The sequence below is a fragment of the Anabrus simplex genome, chromosome 5 (genome assembly GCF_040414725.1).
Source record: "Anabrus simplex isolate iqAnaSimp1 chromosome 5, ASM4041472v1, whole genome shotgun sequence".
Classification (NCBI taxonomy): domain Eukaryota; kingdom Metazoa; phylum Arthropoda; class Insecta; order Orthoptera; family Tettigoniidae; genus Anabrus; species Anabrus simplex.
In genome coordinates this window covers 405,827,401-405,848,032 of record NC_090269.1, presented here as the reverse complement: position 1 = coordinate 405,848,032, position 20,632 = coordinate 405,827,401, and the positions used below count along the sequence as shown (strand labels likewise).

General features: G+C 39.2%; 1 protein-coding gene across 1 annotated transcript in view; it reads right to left on the bottom strand.

Moving 5' to 3' along the window:
* The window catches only part of LOC137501016 (uncharacterized), a 64,667-nt gene extending 47,082 nt beyond the window's left edge, over positions 1–17,585 (bottom strand). Inside the window, exons 1-2 of the mRNA XM_068227856.1 lie at positions 17,340–17,585; positions 933–1,088 (exon numbers count right to left, since the gene is read on the bottom strand). Of these exons, the coding sequence (XP_068083957.1) occupies positions 933–1,088; positions 17,340–17,585 (402 nt within the window). The remainder of the gene's footprint in view (positions 1–932; positions 1,089–17,339) is intronic.
* Between the last annotated feature and the right edge of the window lie 3,047 nt (positions 17,586–20,632).

Genomic DNA, 20,632 nt, shown 5'->3' with positions numbered 1-20,632 from the left:
ACTTTCGATTACTTTTTTATCGCACCCCCCTCGCCCCCCCGAGCCCCTAAGGGTTTGTGGTCTTACCCCCATGTGGTTTGTCTCCTGATACTAAAAATACGAAGTGTACAATTCACCTCGGTGACACCGGAAACTATATATTCGACACTATTTTCGATTAATTTTATATATCACTCCCCCGTCGCCCCCCACCCCGAAGGGGGATGAACTTGGACATTAAAAATTCCGGAGTGTTACTGTTCATTTCAGCGAGCCCGAAAAGTATGGATTCGACACTACATTCGATGATTTTTATATCTCACCCCCTTCACCCCCCCTTCCACCCTTAAGGTTTTGTGGGGTGTCTTACCCCCACGCGGTTTGTCTCCTGATACTAAGTCATAATTGTACCAAGTTTAGTAGAAATAGCTCCAGTGGTTTAGGAGGAAATGTGTCATTTACACACGCACACCCACACACACATACGTATATTTTTATATAAGATTTATAGTGACATTTCACATTTTAAAGTGAATTTTATTACAGCTGAACTCGAACTAAACTCACATTCTTACACTGAAATGAAATAATGATAATTTTAATCTTCAGGTTAAGGAACTGTTATTATAATCAACACGATAAATATTGAGGTGGTGGATCTATTAAAATATATTTTATAGGAAATGAATTTCTGTAAATCACGATCTGTTTATACCGTGGATAAGCAAGTGCGGTATCAGAAAGAAGATATAATATTTATTTTTAACCAGTGATGACTGTTTTCCTAGGCGAATATAGTTTTTCCATTGCTTCGCGTCACTACGTACGCCCAGCCTTCATGCATTGTCTTCTAACAAGCACTTTAGCCCACATGAACCAATTGGAGATCATTGGGAGAATAATGTAAACACGTCGCTAGCGACATCAAATGTCAATGAGCAATGTTTACTCACCCACACGTCACCATCCATGTCGTAAATCAAGTTAAATGGAGTAGTCCACACGGTTTCACTCTTGCTCTTCTTGGTTAACTTCAGAGTATAGTTGAAGGTATCAGGTTCTCCATCATCACAGTAATGTACACTGAGAAGTTTTATATTGTAAGGACCCTGGAATGTAACACACTGTATTAGTAAGTACAAAAGAGTGAGTTTGCATACAATAATCCAGTCCGACAATTTATTTTCGTTCTCATCATTTTCAGTATAAATCCCGAGACTGTGGTCACAATCGAAATACCAAACGATTGCATTTTCTTGTGCACGACCGAGAAAGAGATGACCTAGCCAACTGGTTACAGGTGACTTATAAACCTTTGCGATCATAATATTCGTGAATTATATGGATTTACAGTAGAATTCCATTAGTCCGGCATCCAACAGTCCGGAACGCCCGATAGTCCGCCACCATTCCAGGATTCTTTAAAATGTTATTATCACTTAATAATGACCTCTCGTGAACAATTTGATGCATTATTTGTCGAAACCAATCGAAATGTTGTTTTTATTATTTCAAAGTTAATAGTGCAAATGTATCTGATACAATCCATTTGTTATGCATTGACTTACTTAAATATCTCTACAGTATCTCTGGAAATATTCAGCATAGAAGGCTGTGTGCTATACTGAGTACTGGAAAGCCAACCATATGATTAAAAAAAACAGATTTCAAAAATTGAATGTATGGGCTACGTTCAAAAATGGATGGGAACATGTCTTCAAAAATTGAAGCGGACAGAAGAAAAAGAGAAGTTGTACTGTAGATGGATATACTCTAAATGTTAAAGGAAGTCTTACAGATAAAAACATCGATGAACTGCGGCATTATTATGGAATGGCAATAAGAAACAACACGTTTGAAAAGTGGAGTGCGTTATTAAACTAATGATTCTGCTGGTCAACATTTTACTGCAAAACGCCGTGTTACAGCTCTTTTCGCTGTACGCCTTAACCTATATCGTAGTAAGAGGTAGCGCCCGATAGTCCGGCATTTTCGGTAATCCGGCACCGGACTGGTCCCGAACGTGCCGGACTATCGGACTTCTACTGTAGAACATAAACACCCAAACCAAATCCCATGGCATAAAAGCCCCGAGGAGCTACGGCCTATCAAGCGACCGCTGCTCAGCCAGAAGGCCTGCAGATTACAAGGAGTCTTATGGTCAGAACGACGAATCCTCCGGGCCGTTATTCTTAGCGTTCTAGACCGGGGACACTATCTCACCGTAAGATATCTCCATGATTGTAATCACGTGGGTTGAGTAGACCATGAACCAGCCCTGACCTGGCAGCGAATTGAACTCGCCGCCTCCGGGTAAGAGCCAGCCAGAATAAAACGCATCCAAGTTTAAAGTTTTCAAGTACATCCTCTGTTACTAAAACCGAGCCATTTGACACACAGTTTCTTACTACGACGATGAATAACACCATACTCCGTACTCTCTTCCTCCACCCAGACAGGCAGTAAAGAGAACTCCCTTAAAGTTCTGTCAGAACGCATCTTTTCATAAAACGAGTGTACACATCACCACATCACACAACTCCTGTGCTGGGAGAAGTTTACACCCTCTAAGACGCCCTCTGTAACCTCTCCGGGTATGGAATTAAAGATCTTGCACCTCTCGCCACCACGAAAAATATAGAGTAGCTATGTATGTCAAGAATGACTCGGATATCTACGTGAGTATTTGGCTCTGTTATATTGTATTGTTTAAACACGTTTTAACTTGTTAGTTAACACCATTACAACTGGTTAAGTTAGGGTTTGGAGTAGAATAAGATTTAACATAAACATCAATCATCAACTGCGTTAAGTTACACAAATCGTATTATTTTAGCAGTGTACAGTTTTCTTTTAAAGAGAAAGTCTGTTTTGTCCTTGCTCATACCTATTTTCTCTGCTGTTTTCACGTTTTAATTCTTCACCCAGTAACAGTTTTCTTTTTATTGGACCGGCAAGGACGAGCGCTGCATTTTTTCGGCAACTGTACCATTTGGTGACGTCACACACAGCATAGCTTTACGAACCAGACTTTAATCAGCAACACGTCCCAGTTCAGGTTCGTTTTCACGATTACTAGCACGGTAAGCAAGATCGTGGACTTTGCAAGCAGCATCTAGCATATTAATAGAAGGATCGCCAAGCGAACATCGAGTTTAGCGCCTGAAAGATATGAAGATGAAGCTCAAAAGGAAGAACATCAATTGCTTTATTGATGAGCCCACGCCCAGCATGCTTCATCACCTTTCTCCCAGCACGTTTCTTCATGTTTTTCTGTCAGCTTATCTGCTTTCTTCGCAGTCATGATAAGTGTTCATAAGTAAAGTCAACTCGTTAGTTTCAGATCCGTGATAAAGGTTAATCAGTTGACACGCACGACACTCTCTCGTTGAAGGTCTCTTAGATAAAATTGCCTGTCCGTGATTTAGACTATGGGGCCTATGACATCGATGTTAGGCCCCTTTAAACCACAAGCATCATCATCATCATCACCATCATCGATTTAGACTACACGTTTGAAGCTCTGACAAACCAGGATCTTACGCCCAATCGCGAGGCACTTTCTCACAAATCTACTTTAAAGAAATTCCAGCTACATTAACTAGAAATGCGTTTGGTAATCCTTTAAATCTTCTTCAGTAAAAGTGTTTATTTGTATTGCAAATCGTAATTTAATTTACATAAAAATAAGTTATAAATGCACAGAATATATAGAACATGGTGACACTTTGTTATTATTAAATTAAACATTTATTGCAGTTAAATAGCCACACATTAGTGAAAGGTGTTATTACAATTTAACACTTGCCCCATTGGTAGCATAGCCTCTGATTGATCTAGTCCTCTTGTTGCACAATTCTAAGTGATATCGTTCACATAACTGTCCACATAATGTACACGTGCATGAGTTTGATGGTCCGTGGTATGTTACGTTTTCGCAAATGGCATGTGGAATCCATGTACTGCAAGTCTTGTAAGCACGTGCCTCGTCTCAAAATTCGCTGCTGTCCATGTACGATCGATCACGGCCTCAGTTCCATAGAATTCCTCTCTTTTCCTAGTTAGTGTTCTTCTCTGATGCCGTTGTGTTGTGTAGGGGTGCATTGTCCTTAGATCCTCTATGAGGAAAGTTTCTCACGCGAGAAGGTAGACTAATCTGGATCTTGTTGTTTCTGCCACTCCGATTGCTCTTTTGATGTATGTTGCTTTCATTCTTTCCAGTGTTGCTAAGTTCTTTTCATTCAGGTGTGTCCATATAATTTCAATACCATATGTAAGTAATGGTACGATTTTCGATTTGAAGAGTGACATTGCTGTATATTTAGTGATCTGATGAAGCTTATTTCCTTTATCGCTCTAATGGCTTGTGTCGCTTTCTCTATTGTGTGCTTAGTGAAGCATTTTGCAGACGGCTGGAGTGTTATCCCTAGATATTTGTATTCCTTGGTGATAGGTATATTTTTCCTTGCAAGGTGATTCTTGTCGATTTTGGTATTTGCCCTCCTGATCTGAACACCATCATTTCCGTCTTCTCTGGGTTAATTAGGAACTTGTGTTCAATGCACCATTTTCCCACATCGTCTATAGTGTTCTGCAGTTTCTTTAAGCTTTTTGACCCGATCACAATATCATCCGCGTGGGCGTATGCTGCTACATCTTCATTTTGTGCAATTTCCATAATGTCTTTCGCTGCCAGGATGAACAGTAGAGGGCTTAGTGGGTCCTTATGGAGTACACCATTTGTTTGAATTTTTGGTTCTAAAAGGACTAGCCTGTCCGAGATCCTTAGCTTGTTCCATTCATTTATGGAGTTCATAATTCTTGTCCAGGAGCTGTCTCTTCCTAGAGTTTCCTCAAGCTTCCTTTGTACTATTGCTTGGTCCAGGAGATCAAAGGCTTTTGTGAAGTCTATAAAGATTGTATAGTATTTTTCCTTCCTTTCGATAGCTTCCCATGTGTTGTTTAGGAGTAGTTCCACCGCTGCGACAGTGGATCTTACTCCCCTAAACCCGAATTGAGATTCTGGGAGGTGTCCTTCTACTGTGTCCCTTATTCTTTCTGTGATTAGTTTTGTGAATACCTTGAAAGGATTGTTTTCCAATATTATTCCTCTATATTTATTTGTGTCCTTCGGATCTCCTTTCCCTTTGAACATTACCCTTACTATTGATTGTCGTCATTGATCTGGGATTTTGACTGTTTCTATGCATTTAGTATAAAGTTTCTCCCAAAGTGGTGCTAGTAGATGAGCCATTTCTTTAAGGAATTCGTTATCATATCCGGTCCTGCACCTTTTTTCCTTTTTTTTCGGATTCAATAATGTTTTGAACCTCATTTGTAGTCAGGGAAGACCATGCTGCCGTCTCATGCGTTGTATGCTCTTGGTTGGTTTTGGGTGTTCCTTCTCTTCGTTCTTTATTGAGGCTGTCTTTGAAATGTCTCGTTCATTCCTCCATGCTGATATAGTGGGTCTGAGCCTGATTTCGAGGACGGATTGCTATGAATGGGTCTCTCCTGGCTTCCTCAACTATTCTTCTTCCTTCTTCTTCCCTGTATGCCGTTTTCTTCTCCCGTGTTAGTGTTTTGTAGCGTCTTCTTATTTCGGTGTATGTCTGAAGGAGTGTGTGATTCTCAATGGCCGATTTTAGTCGGTGTATAGCTTGAAGCACCTCTTTCCTTAGTATGAAGCACTCTTGATCGAACCATGCTTTTGCTTTTCGCACTTTCCTGGGGCTAGCCGCCTGAGTTAATAGTTTCTCCAGATCATGAACTGCTTCCTCTAAAATTTAGTTGTCAATTAGTGTTTTGATTTGTTCCATCTATTCTTGGCATTCATCCACTTTCCTGACATCCAGTCTGCTTGAGAGCATTCTTCCTTCTTGCTTGTTCTTCGCCTTCCATTCACTTTGTATGTTGATGCTCACTGGAAAGTCTTTTCTTATTGGAGTGTGGTTCGCATTCCAAATTGGGATGATATCCCCTTTTATTTCTCCTCTTATGAGGGCGATGTCTATAGTGCTTTTGCCGTTGTGGGAAATACATGTAGGAACATTGGTGTCATTTAGCAGCATGAAAACTTCTTCTTGCAGTGAATCTATTACTAATTTTGTTTTGTGATTTGGTATGTCCGACCGACAATTTAGATCCCCTGCAATACTATAGGGATGTCTTTCTTGCTCTATGTTATTTGTTGGCTCAATTCGTTTATTATGTATATAACTTTTGCATTTGGCTGAATGTAGGTTGCTAATATTGTGATGTATTTTGTCTCTATTAGAATGGAGTGGTTCTGCTCAGGTGTCGATACAATTGGTGTTAACCACGGTTTAAGAAGGACTGTTATTCCTCCTTGGGGTCTTCCCCTTTCTCCTAGTTACGCTAGCAGGTGTATGCTAAAGTATTCCGGGTGTTGCCAATGGTCTGTGAGAAAGGTGTCCGTGAATATAGCTGTGTCATATGCCTCAAGAAAGTATGGTGGAGCTATGCATACCGCGCTTTTTAATCCTTCTACATTCGATAACATAATTTTCAAACTTCTTCTCCCATCGATTTCTCCAAGTCTTGTAATTTCCGAAAGCTTCTGAGTTGTTTTATTCAAGTGATGTCCCTGTGTCCCTTCGAAAAGACCGAATAAAACGGTCGCGTCTAACTGTGCAAAGAAGACGGATGTCTGGCCAAGCATTTTACAAGCGTAATCACTTGAACTAAAGAACAGTTGCTACATTAGCTCTGTTTCTGTAATTGTTTCTCATTTGTCTCAGGACATAAGAAGTACACTCGCACAGGTATATTGTCTTGAAAGGCATAAAATCCGTTATTCCCTTTCTAGAAATTGTACAGTAGGTTATAGGGTTTGTCATGGACCCAAAAGTCGATCAGAGATGTCGAATTGTGATACATTCATGGAACTTGCTGGCGCTAAACATGCCAAATAATCAGATTCTCTTCTCTTACCACACTGCACCTGTCCCGGAACTCGACAGAGTACTAAGTATAAAATCCTGCTTCACAAATAGATCACGGGTAGAAATCTCATGGGTGAAGAACTTCGGAAATCAAACCCGGGCATTGAAGTCCAATCATCCCTAATTTCACTCAGTGCAACGGCTAAGCTCGAGAGCACACGGGTCGTATTTTTGTTCGAGAAATAGAATGGGCATGTGTGATAAATATTGTGAAAGTAGGGCACTATAGTAAGAGGAATACGCAATCTACCAAATAATAAACTGGGGGAGTTGGCCGTGCGTGTTGAGGCGCGCGGCTGTGAGCTTGCATCCGGGAGATAGGGAGTTCGAATCCCACTGTCGGCAGCCCTGAAGATGGTTTTCCGTGGTTTCCCATTTTCACACCAGGCAAATGCTGGGGTTGTACCTTAATTAAGGCCACGGCCGCTTCTTTCCAACTCCTAGGCCATTCCTATCGCATCGTCGCCATAAGACCTATCTGTGTCGGTGTGACGTAAAGCCCCTAGCAAAAAAACAAATAATAAGAATGGGTATTTACCGAATTTAAAACTTAATTTTAATCACTGAGAGATATCATTGGTTAAGAGAAACCTTATACAGACGCGAGATACGACATAAACGTCTGCGTGGCAATTTTTAAAGTATAATGCATGGGTAATGCCATTTAATATCTTTGCCAGTTCGTTAAACACTCCTGAAATTCATTATGGCATTTCCAATCCAAAATCACTCAACACCGCCTACATGACGCCATACTACGAATGAATAGGGATCTGTCCCTTTCACCTTAATATCGATACCTTTTGTACATCCACTATATTGTGACATAACGGCATACATTACATGAAAGTTGTGGCACCCCTTGTGAATCATTTTTACAGAGCCGAGATCGTGGAATTTGTGTTTGACAAGTATATCCGATTCACTCCACTAATTACCCAGTCATGAAGATCACGTCGTCGCCTATTACTATCACATTAAACATTACTACACTACCGAGTATACGGATAACTCGTGGGTGATAAACGTAATACTAATATTACAATGCGGACATTTCAGCGCTGGTTAACCTGTAACTCCACAAATGAACCACATACAATTACACACAGCACAAGCAATCAGTATCCCTGGAAACAAATTATAAATGCACTTTAATGCCCTTCGGAATCTGGGACCCCTTAATGGTCTTCTGGTATCGATACAGGGATTTCGATACCAGTCGGGTGTCGAACCACGCCGTCTTAACATGGAAGTGTTGTCTGAAATTTCCTACTACGATTTATTTATATATTCTAATTGGAGGAAATACACAGACTAGTGATATAACACACAAGTTTGCGAAAACAAATTACTAAGCACTTGAATAATTAAACAAGTTGTTCGAAGTGAGCGATATTATCTCTGCCATTTACAGGTGCACGGGTTGCAGGCATACTGTATTTCTAAAGGGACAGAACAACTGGGGGTCTGGAATTTCACCTTCTCTCACCCTCCACTATGAGACCATAAATCACTCGTCTCGAACATATGCTCTATCTACAACAGCGGAATGGATACGCACAATTCCATCCAGAATAAACGATCAATTCTTAATTTCATCTCTCGCACGTTTTTGCATGCATATTACCTCTATGGGCACTATTTACATATCATTCATTTCATCTAGTGCCTCAGCAATATTCATTACGGGCCCCTCTGTGCTCATTGTTATCAATTCTCCCGTTTTGCACATTTTCAAATATTACTTCGATCGCCCTAAATTTCAACACAAGTACTTAATACTCGCAATATTCAAATATCTTGTAAAATATGTAGATGACCCACAATATGGATTGAATTATAACATTACACACACTCGTGTATCTATCTATGACATTTGTGCACCTCGAGTAATCGCATATTCTTCACTTAAGTGCATCCTTAAACTAAAGCAGGAAGTCTCCAAACATGAAAAATCTAAAATTGAGACACCTGAACAAATTAATATTATCATATTATTTGACTTTATTTTGAAATATTGTGGAAATTAGCCGAAGTATTTAAATCCACCCTACCTACGAGTGCTTCACTAAATAGACATACAACCTATAGGACGTTATACACCAGTTTATGCAGATTCCCGGAAATAAATGTTGTGATTAACCCATAATTACACTGAAGACAAGAAATATAGTCAATACAAAAATCTATATCCCTTTTAAAACTGTATATCTCCTTTTCTAGCCATTATATAGAAAATCAAAATGCACATTACTGACTTGATCTATAAAAGTTAAATTAACATATTATTGCGAATTTGACGGATTTTCATGCTAAGACATCATTTGAATGTACTTATCATTTTGGTGTGTAACGTGCTGTCATCTGGCGATACGGCACCCTTGCTTACCGAAAGTCAATATCTGGCTCTGGCTCTTGCTAATGTAAATCTTCTAATCTCAGGGGTTCTGGGCTCTTCAGTCGCTTGTTGACATAAATCAGCGGGTAGCATAATGAAATCTATGTACTGCTTAAATTAAAATTTAAGAAGAGGGATAAAATGGACTTATTATAAAAATAAATTAATTACGTTTCATAGATGTGAAGCATCGAATAATAGAAGAAATTGTATTAATAAAAAACAGCTGATATTACTTTGACACAAATACAAAAATAAGAAGACTTCAGGAATTAATTTATTGATATTCAGTTAAGTTAAACGATAATTACCATTCCATAATAAAATTCAATAATAATACAATGAAAAGAGAAAAACCCTAAAATTACTATCGGGTTTCAAGTAACACCGTTAGTCGATTCACTTGATCCGTAAAGATGCAGTTTCCGTTACCGGACTCCGAATTTGTCTTTAACTAACGTTACCCACCAATCACAAAATACCACGTATGATATTATCTTGCACCGAATAGACCCTTAATAGAACCGAGACAACCGCAGTTGTATTAGAACCCATTAATTATACACAAATAGCAGTTAATTCACATGTTGACCTGCTCCTTGGCAAGGCATGGTGCTTCACTGCTATAAAATTCCTAATTTCACTATAAAAAATCATGATCGCACCATCTTGTGCCACAACCCGATACTCGGAAATAAAGTTACTTTATTGATTATTTGAAATTATATGAACAGCATTATTTATAAAATATACTTAAAAGGTTGAGCTTATATTTAAGTCAACATACAAATAACTTCCAGGTTATGTTAGTTTATAATGAATTAATTTAAAATGAACACAACAATAAGCAAGGATGTCTGAAAAATTAACCTTATTGCTTCACTGAATAATAACTAAATTAATTTAATCCGATTGTTTATGAACGCTACTAACAAACTGAACTGAAAAGAGTAACGCCAATGACTGGTGTTGTAACAATAATTACCATGCTATGAATAACAACAATAACAATCAATAACAACTAACGTGAACTTATTAAACCAATGGTCATCATAATAAACAAACATACTCATTACAATAATCATGACAAGTACTGTTGTATGGAACACGGAAAAACGTCTCACTTATACGTATATAGAACTATTTATTATTTATTTCAGAAATCACAACCGTCATCTTAACCATTTGAAGAAATGTGTTACTCAAAAACTATGACCAGTGCTATCATAACAGAAATAAAATTTCATCACAAACACTTAACTTTCGTGATCAATAAACTCTTCCACATTTCAAAAACCATTAATCCAGTATACAAAATATCATCTCTAGCAGTTAAGAGTTTTACATCATATCATGACTTCTTCAGCCCTCTCAAATCTACTGGCTCGCAGTTTTCTAAAAATACCGCACCGTAGCGCCTAGCGGTTTCTCAATCACCCCGTACCACCTGTCAACTTTCTACCTGCGATGCATCTGCATGGAAAGAGAATCACTTTGAAACAAGCAAGAGTATAATATACTCCTTTGAATTGAATTTATCTCTCATAACATCCAGTCTTCTGAGAACACATGATTCCTAAAACCAACAATTCTCGAATCCTGAACATTGCACATGCCTCCCACGGCATTCTAACACATATTAAATACTCGGGGTATTTACATCTCGGAATTAAAACACATTATTCCCCCGGGCATTACATCTTCCCGGCATCAACACCTCCTGAGTTTGATTCTCCCTCGGGGCATTTCCATCCCGGAATCCAACTAAACTTATTTACTTTGACATTGCCTCTGCTGGTTCGTCCTTTCTCATCATGGCTATTGGATGCCAATATGATCTCAGATTAGTTTCTTATACAATATTATATGGTCTATATTAATCTCATTTTTATATTTCATTTCAATATCGTGGCTTATTTCATGGAACCGTCACCATACTGAAATTACTTAACTATTGAAGGAAACTTCCGGCAAATATGAAACTTTAAATTATAGTAAAATCACGCCGAAGTTGACTTAATTTATACATTATGATATCTTTACCCGATAATTACAAACTAAAATTTTCCAACACTCAGCTATATTTACGTTATACTTTGACACTGAATCATGACACACAAATTCTTTAACGATAGACTGGCATAAAACTTATCTTTACCGATACCTTCTTTAATCCGATTTAACATAATCGTCCGAAATGTTGGGATTACCGCATTAAACGCACATAAACTCCTCGTAACATCTCTGTGCCACACAGCACTTAATATTTGAACCAACACAAAGGAAAACATCGAACTATGGGCCTGATACTTCGACCCTTATATACACAGAACATAACGATGCTGAAATACACTTTAAAGAATACAAATCATGTCACTCACCTGGATTTCTGCTGAACAATGGCATGTTCTAAGACATTGCCATTCACCAACTGCTTTCTTACATGTATTACTTAACAAGTAGGTGTGAATCTTCAAGTTTATCACACACGTTTCTTCCTGAATACCCTGACCATTAAATAATATTTACATGAAACACTTCACTTCTTATTTATTTTTAAATCTTTACACCATCTGACACATTTACCAGACAAATGACTGTATTCATATTACCATGCAGAGATATGCCGTTAATTACGTTTCATCACCAAATGCGGTCAAATTTAATATTCACACTAATATGAGTATTGATTTTATTTGATTCCACCAGTTCTCGCCATAGACCTGTATTTCACTCTTGCCAATGACCAATCTTGAGTGTTCAATTGATCAACTGCACATTAATGATTGGTCCAGAGCGAAATGTACTCGCGAACCACATAAGAAGGAATGATTCTTGTCTCCCTCGTTACTCTTAGTATACCTGCATTTTGGCGCGCGAAAAGTGGTTAGAAGATTACACAACATTACGCAATTGCATTATCCGACGGGTCTCATCTCTTGTGTTAGTATCTATAATGTTCAGAAAAATTCGTGGAATATGAATATCATTATTTTAAAATTTTAATTTGTCTCTAAGTGGTCTAAACACTGTAGCGTGGGTTGAATAAATCCTTCTCCACCTCCATGACAACATACACGTGTAGTTTCGAATCGTCCCACGGTCTAGCACAATCTTTTCATTTTTGGCCAGAAGAGATTTTATTACATGACAATTTACTGGGCGTTTCACTGTACCAACCCTAGTTTTAAATTACCTCTGGATAACTGTCGTATTTTAGAAATTAGCCACGAGTATGCTCGAATCCATCCGAACTCTCCCCTACGATCTTATAAATCTGGATTCCTTTCCTGCCCAAAAGAGATTGTCATTCAAGTTCAGCGCTATAGTGATGTGGGTACGAAACGTGTAGAAGGCATAGGGTGCCCATTAAGTAATGATGCAAGAATGGATGCTCCATTCAAAACAACGTATCTCGCGGCTAAGTTGGCTAGTAAATTTAGATACCCTTTCGACGAGTGTGAATAATGGGTTCATAATCCTCTTGCAACATAATGGATTTTTCATGGCAGTGAAAATATTTCATCAAATTCTCCATTTCAAAACTTGAAACCATCATTTTGCATTCTCCCCTCCAACTCTCGCTTTCCGTTCCACAATTGTCTGCGCTCACCTTTCAGTACTCTTCTCCCTTTATGGATCATTTTACTTTCCTCCATTATGGGTTTAATCCACTGCTGTACTTCCTTAACAGTACTTTTACACGCTTCACAAATTTCTGGAATTTCTTGATCCTCCTCTCCTATTTCTGCTTCCACAAGAACATCGTTCAGTGACGCAATGGCGTTAACTTTTTCTTGTATCCCATCCTCAGATTGATGATAAACGTTCAGAATTGCAGCATTAAAGATTGATTCACTATTTCCGTCCGGGCTCTGAATTTTGTAAGAGTTGTTGAAAAAATCTGGACAATCCTGAATGGTCCTACATAAAACGATGCAAACTTTGCATAGAACTTTCCTTCAGGATTGGACATGGCCGGATGCCTTACAAGAACTAATTAATTTCCTTCTAAAGGACGAAAAAACCTTCTTTTCCGGACACAAACGACGGACTGCCTGCTGTCTAAGATGTTCTGCCTTTCTCAATATACCCAACTCCTGTGATGGTCAGGGGTAGTCATGACATTGCAACACAGCATTCCTAAGGCCTGACTGGGTAGTGCTTGAAATGCACTACCGATGATTTATCTCCAATAGACTGATGAATAGTGTTATTCACACAGTCGACAATGACAGGTAAGACATGATCTTTGGCGCAGTAGGTATGGCAAAATTTTGCAATGACTCGGATGACACGCTCTGATGGGTTCCCCACCGAATGTCGAACTGAACTTAGTGTGTGTTGTGTTTGATTCATCATTCCATAGGCTGGTTTGGTGCAGCCCTCCATGCCACCCTATCCTGTGCTAACCTTTTCATTTCTAAGTAACTATTGCATTCAACATCTGCTCTAATCTCCTTGTCATATTCATACCTTGGTCTACCCTTACCGTTCTTACCACCTACACTTCCTTCAAAAACCAACTGAACAAGTCCTCGGAGTCTCAAGATGTGTCCTATCATTCTATCACTTCTTCTCGTCAAATTTAGCCAAATCGATCTCCTCTCACCAATTCGATTCAGTATCTCTTCATTCGTGATTCGATCTACCCATCTCACCTTCAGCATTCTTCTGAACCTCATTTCAAAAGCTTCTATTCTCTTCCTTTCTGAGAAAGTTATCGTCCATGTTTAACTTCCATACAATGCCACGCACCACACGAAAGTCTTCAAAAACATCTTTCTAATTCCGATATCAATGTTTGAAGTGAGCAAATTTCTTTTCTTAAGAAAGCTCTTCCTTGCTTGTGCTAGTCTGCATTTTATGTTCTCCTTACTTCCGCCATCGTTAGTTATTTTACTACCCAAGTAACAATATTCACCTACTTCCTTTAAGACTTCATTTCCTAGGCTAATATTTCCTACATCACCTGCCTTCGTTCGACTGCACTCCATTACTTTTGCTTTGGACTTATTTATTTTCAAGACTTCATCCATACCATTCAGCAACTTCTCGAGATTTTCTGCAGTCTCAGATAAAATAAGAATATCATCGGCAAATCTCAAAGTTTTGATATCCTCTCCTTGGATTGTGTTTCCCTTTCCAAATTTCCCTTTGATTTCCTTTACTGCCTGTTCTATGTATACATTGAAAAGGAGAGGCGACAAACTGCAACCTTGAATCACTCCTTTCTCGATTGCTGCTTCTTTTTCAAAGCTCTCGATTCTTATCACTGCAGACTGATTTTTATGCAGATTGTAGATGATCCTTCCTTCTCGGTATCTGATCCCTATCATCTTCAGAATCATAAATAGCTTGGTCCAATCAACATTATCGAATGCCTTTTCTAGATCCACGAATGCCATGTACGTGGGCTTGTCCTTCTTGATTCGATCCTCTAAGATCAGACGTAAAGTCAGAATTGCTTCACGTGTTCCTACATTTCTTCTGAAGCCAAATTGATCTTCTCCCAACTCAGCTTCAACTTGTTCTTCCATTCTTCTGTGAATAATACGTGTTAAAATTTTGCAGGCATGATATACTAAACTAATGGTGCGGTAGACACCTGTCAGCACCGGCTTTCTTTCGAATGGGTATATCAACTTTCTGCCGAAAATCGGATGGGACTTCCCCTGTCTCATATATCTTGCACACTAAATGAAATAGCCTTGCCATGCTGGTTCTCCTAGGGCAGTCAGTAATTCAGAGGGAATATCAACAATTCCATTTAGGTCACTCACAGCTCTGTCGAACTCTGACCTCAAAATTGGGTCTCCCATTTCATCAGCATCAACAGCCTCTTCATGTTCCAGAACCAAATTATCTACATCGTTACCTTGATACAACTGTTGGATATGTTCCTGCCATATTTAGGCTTTGTCTTCTTTCCCTAGAAGTGGCTTTCCATCTGAGCTCTTAATATTCATACACCTAGATTTCCTTTCTCCAAATGTTTCCTTGATTTTCCTGTATGCAACATCTACCTTTCCCAGGGCCATACAGTCTTCGACATCCTTGCACTTCTCCTTCAGCCATTCTTCCTTAGCTATCTTGGACTTTCTGTCCACTTGATTCTTTAACCGCCTGTATTTCATTCTGCCCTCTTCATTTCTAGCATTCTTGAAATTTCATCGTCCATCAATCAGGTCTAGTATTTCCTGAGTTATCCAATGGTTCTTAGTTGATCTTTTCTTCCTTCCTAACATTTCTTCAGCAGCCCTAGTGACTTAATTTTTCATGACTCTCCACTCTTCTTGAATAGTGTTTCCTTTTCAGCCTTTTCATTTAGTCCTTGTGCAACATGTTCCTTGAAACAATCCCTCACAATCTTTCCTTTCAACTTGTATAAATCCCATCTTTTGCATTCTTTCCTTTCTTCAATTTCTTCAATTTCAGATGGCATTTCATGACCAACAAGATGTGGTCAAAGTCCACGTCTGCTCCTGGGAAAGTTTTGCAATCCAACACCTGGTTTCTGAATCTCTGCCTAATCATAATGAAGTCTATTTGATACCTTCCAGTGTCTCCAGGTCTCGTCCACGTATAAAGCCGTCGTTTGAGGTGTTTGAACCAAGTATTGGCAAGGCCTAAATTATGACAAGTGCAGATTTCAACCAGCCGACTTCTTCTTTCGTTCCTTTGTCCCAATCCGAATTCTCCTACTGTACTACCTTCTCTTCCTTGGCCTACCACTGCATTCCAGTCTCCCATCACAATTAGATTACCGTCACCTTTTACATATTGTATTCAATCTTCTATCTGCTCATACATACTTTCGATTTTTTCATCATCCGCTGAACTAGTAGGCATATAGACCTGCAGTATTTTGGTGGGCATTGGTTTGTTGTCTATCTTGACGACAATAATTCTTTCACTATGCTGGTCGTAGTAGCTTACCCGCTACCCTATTTTCTTATTCATTATTAAACCAACTCCTGCATTTCCCCTGTTTGATTTTGTGTTGATAATTCGGTAGTCGCCTGTCCAAAAATCGTGTTCTTCCTGCCAACGTACTTCACTTATACCAACTACATCTAACTTTAGCCTATCCATCTCCCTTTTTAGATTCTCTAACCTACCACAACGATTCAAACTTCTAACATTCCACGCTCCGACTCGCAGAATGTCAGTATCCATCTTCCTGATGATCGCCCCCTCTCGTGTAGTTCCCACCCGGAGATCCGAATGGGGGACTAGTTTACCTCCGGAATATTTTACCCGGGAGGAAGCCATCATCAGTACTTCATTCATACAGAGAGAGCTGCATGTTCTCGGGAGGTAGTTACGGATGTAGTTTCCCGTTGCTTTCAGTCGTTTAGCTGTATCAACACAGCTAAGCCATGTTGAATATTATTACAAGGCCGTAACAGTCAATCACCTACACTGCTGCCCTTGCAACTGCCGAAAGGCTGCTACCCCCCTTTCGATGAACCATTCGTTAGTCTGGTCTCTCAACAGATACCCATTCGATATTTTTGCACCTTCGGCTCGGCTATCTGCATCATTGGGACACGCAAGCCTCCCCATCGCGGCAAGGTCACATGGTTCGCTGAGGAGCCTGAACTTAGTACACGGCGTATTTGGAAATGTTTCATGGCTAACTTGAATTGATGAGACGTAAATTGGGGTCCATGATACGCCCAGAGGAATTCAGCTTTACCCATGGCTGGAATGATGCTATGATTAATACACCTCAAGACAAGTTTGATATTTAAATTTTTTTGCATCGGAAAAAGGGTCCTAAACTTTGATAAGATACCAATAGTCACAAGGGCGTGGCTAACTGCATGCTTGGCATTGACAAGGGATCGAAAATATCCAACGCGTATAATTCCTTGGGCTTGAATGGTAAGAAGTGGTATAGGTGCTTGGCGAATTAGATAAGGGTTGGCACTAACATGCTGGCAAGTGTGACATGTGATGACAGTTTCCTTTATCGTTTCCCTAAAGTTTACGCACGTGAATGTCTTCTGGATGTTGGGCACACATTTATCAATGGCCCCATGGCCAGTGACGTGGTGAACGTGCCATAGAAGATCTTTCGTGAGCTCAGGTTGTACAAGAACTCGTGATTTGATAAGATCTCTATCAACAAATGTCAACAAAGTTCCATTCACACAGAGGTAGTTCTCAACCAATTTCTGGACCTCAGAATTACACGGATCTTCGGGTAGAATAATACCTTGTAGATAATCAACCATGCGTCTGCAAAACGGATCCTCTTGCTGACTGGCTGGAAGTTGACTTAGCTTGAGTAAACAGTCACGATCCTTCGGTACAAGTTCCGTGTAATTGACGACTTTTCCTTCACTGTCGGGATTACGACTTCATAAGTCTGCCAAAATATTCGATTTTCTAGTCCAGTGTTCTGTACACAGATCGAACTGCTGATTGAATAACGCCCATCTCGTTATCCTTTCGCTGGCAAAAGCCGTCTTCATGGCCTGTCTTGATCATTATGCGGAATCCACATATCATATTTATTCAATGTTGCAATGATTAGACGATGGCGAGCATTTCTAACTCTGTAACGTTTTGCCTTATCTCGTGAGATCTCATCTTACGACTGAAAGAAGCTAAATTGTTTCTCTTCGCCGATTAATCCACAGATTCCTGATACAAGATCGCTCCGATGCATACTCTAGATTCATCCGTTTGCAAAATGAAAATCTTTAAAAGGTCAGGATAGCCAAGCTTCAAGCTGTTCGACAAAATTTCATTGTGCGCCTAACAGGTTATTCACATTCAACACTCCTACGCCATTTGTTGTTTATGCCACAAATATTCAGGAGGGACCACAAACTCCTTATAAATAGGACAATGATCCGCTAAGAACTGGCACATTATTAAAAACTGCCTCATGCTTTTAATTCTGATGGGGCGTGGAAATTTCTCTACAGATTCGAACTTAACTGGATTTCGCCGGACTCAGTCACAGTGTATCAAATGTCGTAAAAGCAAGACTTCCCCTTGAAAAATGAGACTTCGTGAGGTTTATCTTGAAGGCTGATGAATTTAGGTTTTCTAACAACTTCTTCAATCTTATGTTGAAAACCCTCCGACGATAGTAAGATGTCGTCTAAATAACGCGTTGTCACTACCTTGACTTCGTCAGTGAGATTTCTTTCTAAAGCTGCACCAGCATTCTTAAGTACAAAAGGTAGTCGTTTATAGACATAGGTCTCTTGATCGAAGATAAATCTAGTGAACAACTTGGATTTTTCGCCCAACATTCTGTGTTGATAGGAAGATGTAAGATATATACCAGTAAAACGAAGCATGATTCGGTATCTTAATATAATATCTTTCATTGCGGGAGCTTGATCGCATATAATTTAGAGGTCGGGCATTTAAACACACACATAAATAACCTCCTGGCTTCAAAACCACCACGATCGGGTTCACGAATGGCGTTGGCATCTTAGATATCAGACCATTCTGTTCCATTTCTTTTTAGCGAATCCGACCTGAGCGTGGCGTTTATCCGGAATACGGTAGGGCTTCCTTTTGAATGGAGTCCAATCTGTGACTGCCAAGGAACAAGTGAAATTTGGCAATCGTCCTGGCCTTTGAGTCAAATACATTGTACCATTACACTATTCCATAAGTAAACTTTCAACCAAGTCAGAGAAAACGCGATTACCTACAACGAGATTAAGTAGATTGAATAATTTCTTTGTATGTCACTGAGGTCCAGATTAATATAATATCGAAAGATATATATATATATATTCATGAGGGCAGTGTAAAGACAAAAACATGGGATTAGGATTGTTAAGAAAGCCCAACACTGAGAAAAAATGACAAATTCATTGGCAATCCCAGCATACTGACGTATTGAAGATAACAGGCAAAATTATTTCGTATAAGAAACTTCGTAATATAAGAGAATTGAACAAAAGGAGCATATTAACCATATTGACCCATTGAGCTATCTTAAAAACAAGGCAAGATATTAATAGAAAACGGTTAAATCCATCTTACTTATGGAACAAGACTGAAGACGACCCAGCTATAAAACTCCATTTAAAATCAAAAGAACAAAGGCAAAAGAGGCTACAATAACGCGTTAAACTTGCCAAAACTTGTGAAACAGGCAGTTTAACATAAATTTCGTCATAACTGCCGACATATAGAAGGTCTGAGCATACAAATTAGAGGCCAACCCAAGAAATTTATAAAGTAAAATAGTTGATCAATTAGAAGGCTTTGAAGATTTTTAACGTGTCAGCTGATATCAATTGTGTATTGTAATTTCATAATCGGGCATCTCAAGATGGTATCCCACTAGGAAGATGGGCGACAGGCTACTCGGGTTTACCTGCGCCGAATCACGACGAGCCCGATTCGCAGGAAACGTCTCCCTAGCCAGCCACCAAACACGTGGATCGCCCCCAGCTGCAGAAAATGAACCAGACCTAAGCCATTCCAGGAGCGGACGGAAATAAGGGAAGTCTCTTTATTAAAATACGTAATTTGGTAGATGATATTTGTGTAGACTGAGTATAGTCAAGTATTGTAATGGTGCCGAGTTGGATCCTCAAAAATAACCTACAAAATTAGATTCTCGCGAATGATTTCAGTACAGATTGACATAAAAGGTGTTACGTAGTCATCCACAAAAAGCAAACCCCAGTTAATTAAAAAGAAATAATGATTCAAGAAGAGTTATGCCATAGCTGAAGACGAAGTTCTTATAAGAAGAATGTGTTTTAAGATTATATACATTCCAAGTATTAGTATGAAAGGAATGTAGGTGATATATTGTACCTGCTCAAGGCCTGAGTCCCAACCAGCACTTGTCTCAGGGGGTGTTACGTTCCGAATCTATCGCAACAAATAAACAATAAAAAAATCTGAAGATACGTAATCTCCAATTAAATATCTGGGCGCCATCTAATCAGTTCTACAGGGTTGAACGGGACACTCTAATTATTGACTTTGAGGCTCATCATAAACAAAATTATATTAAATCAAATCAAAGGGAAAAATTGGAAGGCTCCGTCCTAGGAATGGGGACGGATATTTTAAACGTTCACCAAAGGCTTACTATTTTACAAGAAAGGAGCATATTATTTAAATTAGAATTGAACACACAAAATTCGTTGACCCTTATTTTGCCCATAATTTGGCAAATCGTTCCTGGAAATTTTACATATTAAAATTTTACACTATAGACAACCCATCCACATGTGTGGTTGAACCGTTGATTTCTGAGAGTTGAAATGCGACCCTCGTGACTACATCA